Below are 10,343 nucleotides of genomic sequence, written 5' to 3'. Positions count from 1 at the left end.
ACCAATGACTTCGGTTTGGAAACGGTTTGAAATGATGGAGCAACGTATGTTTCCGAACGTGCAGGATTACATTTTGGTGTTCTTTGAAGAAGAGAAGATGTGGATTTCGACCAAGTGCTGACAATGATGACGCGCATAGTGGACGGTGGGATGTCGCTTATGGGCATTAGCATGGAGATTGACTAAGTAAATAATTAGCCAGTAAACTGAGAGACACATGCAGCATATATTACAATAATGCAAAAATTATTATTCCTTTAAATATACTAACATGTAAAAATCTTGTGGTAATCAGCAGTATCAACTTGTGACACAGAGAGAGACATATCTTCACATGCATTCGGGGCATGGCAGCAACACCAAACTAGGAAAAACTTATACCTACACTTTGCTAGAGGTGGCGTGTGTATGCTTAGATCATGCATGCATGCACTGAAAGAGGAAGACGAGGATGAGACGCATGCAGGAAGTACCTATCGTCAAACATACGTTCACACGATCAATGGACGATGGGGCAATGGGTAGTATATCAAGTGTATCAGCTGGTGGGCGACTATGCGGCTGCGAGACGATCAGATGAGACGCGCATGCAGGAACAATGGTGGAGCCGTTCTCACAATCTCACGTCTTTATCCATAGGAATATCTATTAAGAATTGAGAGAAACTAACTTGATCGAGTTAGAAAAGGGAGTGCATGCATCTGTGGGTGGGACCATGTAGGATTTTGTTACCCAAACTGATTCGGTGACGTGTCAACGTTGAACTGCATGTGATTGCTCGCGTGGTGAGGGGAGCTGGATCGGAGTAGCATCACAGCTGCAGCAGCGAGCACCTTCCATTGGCAGAAGCCAAGGTGTGACCAGTCCTGTACGTAGCGGAACAGCTGAACGTTGGCGGATGCGCTCGTGCAGCAAAAATCGAAAGAGCGTGTCGTGCAGAAACCGATTTGGAGAGGAAAAACGTTGGCGGATGACGAAAACCTTTTTTACTTTTTAGGTAGTAGAGATATAGAGAACTAGTCATGTATCATGCACATCTATTGCCTGAAACTGTTTCACATTGGCCTCAAAACAGAGGTTATATCGCCATTGTATATTGGTACTGAGTTAAGATTATTCATGTACAAATGACACAACATTAGTCAAACTACTATAAAGAATCAGAACCATCTATCCATCTTTGATAGGCAACAAATACTTCAAATGGCAGGTAATCTGATGGGACATGGCCAGCTCCCTGAAGTAATTGTAGGAAATTAATAGTGACTTAGAGATGCAACATCCAAATTTCCACCAATCATACTGTGTTCAATTGATAGAAAGATGAGAAATTGTTACCTTGATTGTTGCAAATAGTATATTATTTTCATACCGAACTGAATACCTATTAGTAATCAACAAAGTGCAAATTAGCTTAATCATAACATAAATTACTATCTAAAATGTCTTAATACTTAAGTGTGTTTTTTCCATAAGAGAAAGAGATGATTTACAACTTTAGAGTTAGTATAACATAAAAAAGATGTTGACATTTAATATTGACAACTGATGGTGTCTGAGTGCACAAAAATTAGAATAAAAAGGGTGCACTTCTGTCACATACCACAGAGCATGCGAAGACTAACACGCTCATATTATTGGCAATTCTACAAAGGAATAACGTGTATAACTATATATTGATGATTCCGAGTGCTCGGTGTTATAATCTCTTTCGTTCTTTGGATAATGGGAACATATTATTCTTCATCATTTTTTCCTTAACATTTCAGAATCTAAATCCTCCATGTGTTTGGGAACCTAGAATATAATTCAAACCAAATATGCAATAGTTTTTTTTTTCTCTTTCTGCTTTCAAATTAGTTTTAAGTGACCACCTTTTATGTTGACTCGGTTCTGGATTTTATTTTAAGGATATTAACCATGCCTATAATGTAAGCCGGGTTAGGACATGATACTCTACAATAGCAATGATGAAAGAAATATTGCCCATAAGCATGAAAGGTTTGGTTCCTTCTTGACAATGAGATGTAGCCCAAACTAATCGTAAGAAGCCCCAGAGCTGAGAACACAACAATTGTTTTCTTTTTTTCTAAATTGGGCTTTTTGTATCTTATCATCATTATTCATAGGAATAGAAATGTTTTGTAGACATGTGTCTGCACTTGGTCCTTCACTTGTACGATGTAGAGGTTTATATAGTGGTCACACATATGATCATTGTATCAAGGCATATGTTAATCAAGCATCCTTTGCACCTTGACTAATTAAATTTTCTATTATTTTTATGAATAATAACCAAGATTTATATGATGAATTACAGTAGTTAGCTTGACCATTGGATTAATTTGCTGTTTGCTTAAAGAATAGAAATATTAGTTATTTTAAATATATCCAAGATTGGATACTTAATAACTATTCGAATGTAGAGATTTACTTACCCTGCAATTTGTTTCTCTACAAACCATGGATGCCATTTCTCAATTTCCTTATAGTTCAATGTTTTTAGCCACTCTAAAGTTGCAGAAAATGGGACAAGCAAGGCATGATCTCCACTGCATTGGAAAAACTCCTCCAATTAAACACATATATTATATTCAGTAAAAGAAGCAGACATTATATAACTAGAAGAAACTAATCTCAAAAAGTAAATATTTGTGGCACTTTATGATATAACTTTGATCAGTAACAAACAAATTCAATAGCATAAATCATGCTATAAAAATTATTTTAGTTTTCCAAATTTTTATCTATTGGGATGAGTTAGGCTACAAAAGTTGTCCTCTAGCACCATGTTTCAATTGTTTCTACACGGAATATCAAGAACATATTAGCTTGTATATATGGAATAAATAATACTCTACAATAACACACACACACACACACACACACACACACACACACACACACACATACCCCTACATACCTATTCGTGCTAGGGTTGAAAGTGATTCAGATAATTTCCGTCCGACCGGATCTTTTTTCGGGTTCGGATAGTTTCGGTCGGATATATCTGGAAATTTTCGAATTCGGATATTTTTTCGGTTATGAAAACGAATATGATATAGGTGATATCCGTCGGATATTATCCGGTATTTTCCATTAGATATCCGACTTACACATAAAGCCCATAAGCCAGCCCAACCCAAAGCGGAGGCAAATAAGACTTCTTGGAAAAAATGAACTTCGAATTGAATTTTATGATAATAAATGAACTCATATGAAAAAGTTGTAAAAAACAAAGTTATGGAACTCATTGAGATGTACCAATTTTATATTTGTCATTTCTCCATCCGAGTTTGATTGAACTATATAAAATTTGAATTTTAAAATAAAAGAAATTCAAATATTTTTTTCGGGTAGTAAATTGTCAAAAACAAAGTTATATAACTTATCAAGATCTATAACTTTTATTTTGGTCATTTTTCTATATGACTTTGTTTGAACAGTTTGAATTTGAATTTAAAAATATGACAACTTCAAACAACATTTTCAAATACTAAATGATTTCAATTGTAAAAATCATCAACAACAAAGTTGTATAACTCATCAAGATCTATAACTTTTATTTTGGTCATTTCTTTATCCGATAAAGTGATAGTAACATTGTTCACAAAATTTACATATCTCTCATTTGGTTTTATAAACTATAAGAGAGAGATGTAAATTTTATGAACAATATTACTATCACTTTGTCGGATGAAGAAATGACCAAATAAAAGTTGTAGTCTTGATGAGTTCTACAACTTTTATGTTCATGACTTTTTCAGCTGAAATTATTTACTGCTTCAAAATATTATTTGAAGTTTTGAGTATAATAATAGCAGTAAAAACACAATAACATGATAGCGCATGATTTTAGAAACACAATAGCAAAAAATCGTTTGTGAGTAGTGAGGGGTTTTTATATTCCGATTAATATTCATCACCGTATTTGTTTCGCTTCGTATTCGCTCTGTATTTGTATTCGATAATATTCGATTCCATTTTTATATCTGGGTTTCCGATTCCGAAAAAAAATATGAAAACGAATATGATAGAGCTAGTTTCCGACCGTATTCGATCTGTTTTCATCCCTAATTAGTGCCATGAAAATATAGAAGTATCCAATTGCATTTAATGTACATACCTATATAAAAACACTCTGTAACCTTTGGATGTTACATTTAAGTGATACTCTGTTAAAGTTGGAATATCTCTTGTGTATTGGATAAAGTTGGGGCATCTCTTCCACTTTTGTAATATTTCAATCTGCGGAAGAAGATAGCATGTCAAAAATGATTAAATATCATGCGGATCTTCCGTGGTTATCATTATATGGTAACTGCCACTAAAACGTGGGCCCTATGGAGAACGGAGCCCACATGCATGTCAGTGGTAGTGTAACTACGAAGGATCCCGGTTCATACGGTTACTATTACTTGAAGAAAAATCACAAACTATTGTAACAAAATAGAATATTGTACCGGTTTGGCATGCAGTTTTTCTCTGCTGGATTTTGTGTCAAAGAGTTTCTCGAGGACCAGTTCTTGATTCTGAAATACAAATTTAACATAAGTGGTTTGAATATGTTCATAAAACAGGAGACGTGTCCATGAGTTCCAAACCAGTGTATACATTCTACAACTAAAATAAACTTTTTGATATTGAAAATCATGTCCCAGATCTCATCACATATTGGTCCTTAGTTACTTACATTGCATTCTAAACCATACTCGGTGCTTTCGGAAAGGAGCTCAAACATCTGACCAAAATCATATTCCTCATTGGCTTCTTTGGTTATTCCCATTTGATAACGACATGGTGGACAAAGAATATGTTCCATGTTAATGCCACTGATTTGCTGCACATCAATGGTAATTTTCTTGACAATAGTAGAACAAAACGTGATATATAGGTAGCATTGCAGATCTTGTTTACCTTATGAAACTGTTCCAAGTTTGCTAGACAAGATGGGCCTTTGTTATTCCAGTACTTCCCATTGCACGTACTAACTAAATTCTGCTCCCAAAGAAAGTAAACCAATTACTTGATGAGTTTGAAACTTTGAATGCATGCCTCAGGAAAAAAGAATATGTGAAATGAAAATAAAAAAAATCAAATTTTAAAATAAGTATACCTGATATAATTCATCTGAAATCAGTCCCATTCGAAATGCATAAGGTACAAACGCGTTATTTTCAATTTCTACATCAACAGCTGGATTACACAGTGAATAACCCTGGAAGACAAAATAGAAGTATTTTAGTTGAAAACATAAAGCATAAATTAAAAATATGTAGTTACATATATCAAAATAATCAATAAAGAATATAATTTAAATAGAAAATACAACAGAACTGTATACAATTTCAACTAAAATTGCTTGGAATATGTTTTGAAACATCACCTTAAAATTTATCTTTATTCTGCCATTGTCTTCATTTCCTAAAATATTTCAATACATTAGAAACAAAAAGGGTAAATGAGAAACAATATGCATCATGACATATATCTTGGAAGGTTAATAAATACATAGAAACACTTTGAGAGCATATTGTTTTCATATCTAATATTTATATTTTAAAAGATTTGCACTGCCACTTACGCTTCAGAATTTCTTGTGCAAGAACTGGTACTATCACGCCACTATAGGAGCAACCGGCAATGTAGAAAGGATTTGACAGAAACTCAAGATATTCAGAAAACCACTGGAAAAACAATCACCTCAGTAGTTTGAAAGAAATTTATGTCCATTACAAAACATGCATAGAAATCACAGACCTTTGATAAAAAATCATACAGGTCCAATACTCTGCTTGTATCATTTGTTACATAGTCATCTTCATTTTCGGAATAAGAATAGCCCACTCCTGCTGGTGAGTCAACCAAAAGGACACTAGACATCTGTGGTTGGGACAAGCAAGAGCACATCAGTAATATCCAGGAACTAAAATTATTGTATTTAGATATATTATACATGGAAGTAGCATACAAACTGAATGAAGTTGATTTGTCATTACTTTCTAAAAAAGCACTGCATGCGTTCCTTTTTTATGTATCACCTTAGAATCAGTGATGTCAAACTTTCTAAACTTTCACCTATCCAGAGATACTTAGAATGGCCATGTGAAAACTTATACCTTTAGAATTGTCATTGTAACACTCTATAATATTATTATCTATTGACTTTTCTTAATATAAGTTTCCAAATGTAAGGTAGAAAGTTTAAGTAAAAATCACTGATTTTAAAAAATGCATGGAGTAATAACCATATACCTCCCATTTTCTATATGTTTCATGATATCACTCTTTAATCAAACAAATTAACTATTAAGGTGTCCTAAAGTACAAGTGTGATTTATGAAGCATCATGACATTGATCAATGAGAGGGTCCATATTAAGAGAAGCCCATGTGCGGGCATATTTTGTGGTTAGCTTACTAATATAACTTTGTATTTTAATAAGTGTAGAAGCAAATTAAACTACATACTGACATATGACAAAAAGAATTGAAATTGGCAAAACTAAAAGGAAATGGCAAATATATCTAATCCCCTGACAGAACTAAAAGGAAATGGCAAATATAGTTAATACCAACAAGGACTTGGTAAACATGAGTTTACTTGCTTGCTAGTTAGTGTATTTACCTTTGTAAGTAATTAAGAGAAATAGTAAGCATTATTAATGGGCTTCAGTGTGAAAAGGTTAATTGAACTGCATTCATTAAAATGTTCAATAAAACTTGTAGTTGAGATCTTTGTAGGCATAATTACGTAAGTAAGAACATACACTGTACATCTATCTAAAATACACTTGTTTGTCCTACATATAAACACTTCTCTACTCGTTTGTGTTCAACCCTAAAAACTTAATTCCACATACCTTGGTCCATGAGAAAGGATTTAACTTGGTCCTTGGCTCATCTCTGGCATGAATCATGGGTCCCTCTATTTTGAATGGTCCTAAAAATAGTTTTTGTGAAATTTAGTTATATATGTCAATAATGTGTGCTTCATTAATTAGAACATAATCAGTAGAAAAAATATGCACCTGCCTCAGGTATATTTAGATATGTATATAGGCATCTTACTAGCAAAATGCTCACTATACTATTTCTCTTAGCATAGTTTTTCCATGCTTATTTGTTGGCCTATAAGTCCTACACTACTAATGCAACAAATCTACATATATAATTGTATTAGTAAAATGCGACAAATCTACATATATGTTGTCCAGTAAAATAATCATTATTAGAAAAGTTTATACTTTGCAAATTCCTCTACAACTACAACAATAGAATAACAGTGGGTTTTTTTTCTAATGGCATAATCATGTAACACTTCATACAATTCTGAAATATGATGTTTACCGATTGAATGCAAAAAGGCACTAAATCCTGAACATGCTGGGCCACCATTTATCCAGATGATGACAGGGTCAGTGGTTGAGTTCCTTTCGGAAGTGGCAAAATAGTAATACATATGTCTCTTTAGCGGCTGATGTCCAACAGTTATATACCTGTCAAACAAACAAAATAATTATTTATATTTTTTTTAATATGGATTAAGATGCCTAATATGGTTTCAAAATTCTTTGGGTTTTTATATGCTGTTTCAATTTATATGATTGATGTTGTTTAACCCCAGGGCGAACTGGCCCACGAATGAATTGAGGCCACACAACATACACTTCGATGGACCCCAACATTTCTAATGCTACAAAAAAACTCATGAAACATGATGAATTCAAGATCATGTGCAGCTAAGAGCTAAGAGAAAGTATTATAAGCCTCTGAACACTTTCCCCTAAGTGCCATATAAGCTCATATGATAAGGTGGATGAGATAAATAAAGAGAGAGAATGAGTTGAATCTCATGCAAGGAGCAACCTCAAAGAGAGAAGAGAGCAAGAGGCCAATGAATTGATAGGAAACAAATAAAATTAAATTAATATGGTGTATTGGGGCAAGGGTGCTAGAGGTAATGTGTTGTGTATATTACTCCCTCCGTTCCATAATATAAGGCACAACTACTTTTTAAAGTTGTTTCATAATATAAGGCGTGCATACATGCATGTCATTAAATAGCACTTCTTTTCCACTAAAATATTATTATTTAAATCCTCCACCATCAAGATATCTAATTTGAACTATGAGGTGGTAATAATTATTTCTTGTCTTTGGGTTAATGGTGGTTGTGCCTTATATTTTGGAACGGAGGGAGTACATTTTAATTAATGAGTTGATGATGTGGACAAAATTAAAGTGGACTATCAATCCACTATAAAACTTGCTCTAAGTTCCCTATATAAGACTACCAAATTTGATACCCTCCGTTTTATTACTTTAATTTTAGCATTCAATTTAGTTTATCAAAATACTTTCTCATTCCATATTCTAAATCATTGTAGGTGATCTTCCCTCCTGCCCTTCATTACTTTAGCCATGCACAACAATTACTTAGAGTTAATGACTGCTTTAGGAAAACGATTGGATGCTTAATAATGGTAACAGTTACTGTATATCATAATTGTTAGAATGATACATAACAGATACTCTCTCCGTTATTAGAAAAAAATGCATTTTAGAATTTGTGCTGTGCAATCTCAAAATCTTAACTTGGGTAAAAAAAAAATGAGTAAAGTGTATGGGCGGTCCTTAAACTTGTATGGGTATGTCATTTAGGTCCCTAAACTCTCAAAATGCATATCCAAGTCACAGAACTTGTCATAGTGTGTCATCTAGGTCCCAAATTGCCATAACCCCTTCATGATCCTATGTGGCGTTGATGTGGCATGCCACACAGACATGACGTGACATTATTTTGACTGATAAATGATACCCATTTATTTTTTTCCTTTTTATTTTTATCTTCTCTTTTTTTCCCTTTCTTCTCCTTTTCTCTGTGATCCGTGCAAAAGAAAGGAAAAAAACAAGAATGAAAAGAAAATGAAAAAGAAAAAGGAAAGAAGAAAAAAAAAGGACACGTCACGTCCATGTGGCATTGCCACATCAGCGCCACATAGGATTATAGAGGGAATGTGTCAATTTGGAACCTAGATGATATATTTTGACAAGTTCTGGAACCTGGATATGCATTTTGAGAGTTTAGGAACCTATATAATACAACCCTACAAGTTTAAGTACCGCCAGTGCACTTTACTAAAAAAATATTAAGAACGTATGTCGAAATGACAATATATAATAGATTGACATGGAGATTGAATATATAAATGAAAAAAAAACCATTAACTTATAAATCTAATACTTCACAGAGCTACATGGTCACTTATATCGGTCACTCTTTACAAAAGACCGCAACAAAATAATTTAAATTCAGGAAAAAAATTAGTGATTTCCAAAACGGGGTGGTGATGAATTTGGTATCGAACTGAAAACGGCTGCAAACGGCCGCATATATATAGCTGGCTATGCTCGATCATGTAACCATACTCCTTATTACCAAAGAAAACTACACCGGATCCGCGTCCAGTTTATATTACAATTCATTATTCGTAAACTTCAACACCTTAAATCCTTAATTCATAATCAAACCAAATCAAATCAAGAGAGCAAAAGAACAACAGCAGATATATATAAATGAGGAGAAAACGGGTAAGCGTGGGCACGCGTCTGCTAACTAACACATCAAGAGAGCAAAAGCGAAGCAACAACAAAATTAAACCCACGGCGTAATTAAGCAAAGTAAAGCAACAAGGATCTGATCTAGTTATTCAATAAATCTGATCTAATATATTTCTTGTTCAATTCGTACCCAGCGTAGTGCTTGGAGGGGAGGTCGCCGTCGAACCCCGGGAACTCGGAGACCTCAGCGCCTGCCGGGACAGCTTCCACGGCCGCCGGCGCCGGCGCCGCGCACAGCAAGACCACCACCAACGCCGCCGCTCCGGCGACGACGACGACTCTTCCCGCAGAGATGGCTGTCGACGCCCTCACCATCTCTGGCATTCTAGCTTCTACCGATCGAAAGGCTATGATGAGAGAAAAGAGACGCATTATTTGCATTTATGTACTACAAACAAAAAAGATAGACATGTAAAAATAGGTGAAATGAAACTGAAAAGGGGATGCATATGATCATATCAAAACCGGCAGGTGCCAGCTGTCGCGCCGATGAGCGGATCGTGGGAGGAAAGGAAGATATATATATCTCCCCGGCGTCCGTCGTCCGCTTGTGCAGGTGTGCTGGCTGGCCTTGGGATGCGTTCAATTTCTTGGTCGATGATTCTTTCTGTTTTTTTTTTTTTTTTGACTTTTTGGAGGGGCGTGGGCGCGTGCTTTTTGTTCCGGAAATAGTGCGCGCGCGGGAGGAGTGAGGACCGGACCGTGGGAGGTGTGATGTGT

At 34.9% G+C, this 10,343-nt stretch overlaps 1 protein-coding gene across 1 annotated transcript; it reads right to left on the bottom strand.

The window, feature by feature from the left end:
• Positions 1-1,096: 1,096 nt before the first annotated feature.
• LOC127764697 (serine carboxypeptidase 1-like) lies at positions 1,097-10,004 on the bottom strand. The gene is made up of 14 exons (XM_052289610.1): positions 9,754-10,004; positions 7,350-7,498; positions 6,863-6,942; positions 5,761-5,883; positions 5,585-5,687; positions 5,387-5,424; positions 5,117-5,218; positions 4,918-4,998; positions 4,694-4,840; positions 4,464-4,532; positions 4,127-4,248; positions 2,439-2,552; positions 1,339-1,384; positions 1,097-1,237 (listed from the first exon to the last, which is right to left on the bottom strand). The coding sequence occupies exons 1-14, from the start codon at positions 10,002-10,004 to the stop codon at positions 1,151-1,153; spliced, it is 1,512 nt and encodes a 503-aa protein (XP_052145570.1). The 3' UTR covers positions 1,097-1,150.
• Between the last annotated feature and the right edge of the window lie 339 nt (positions 10,005-10,343).

Source organism: Oryza glaberrima, chromosome 2 (genome assembly GCF_000147395.1).
Source record: "Oryza glaberrima chromosome 2, OglaRS2, whole genome shotgun sequence".
Taxonomy (NCBI): Eukaryota; Viridiplantae; Streptophyta; class Magnoliopsida; order Poales; family Poaceae; genus Oryza; species Oryza glaberrima.
This window is presented reverse-complemented; position numbering and strand designations above follow the sequence as displayed.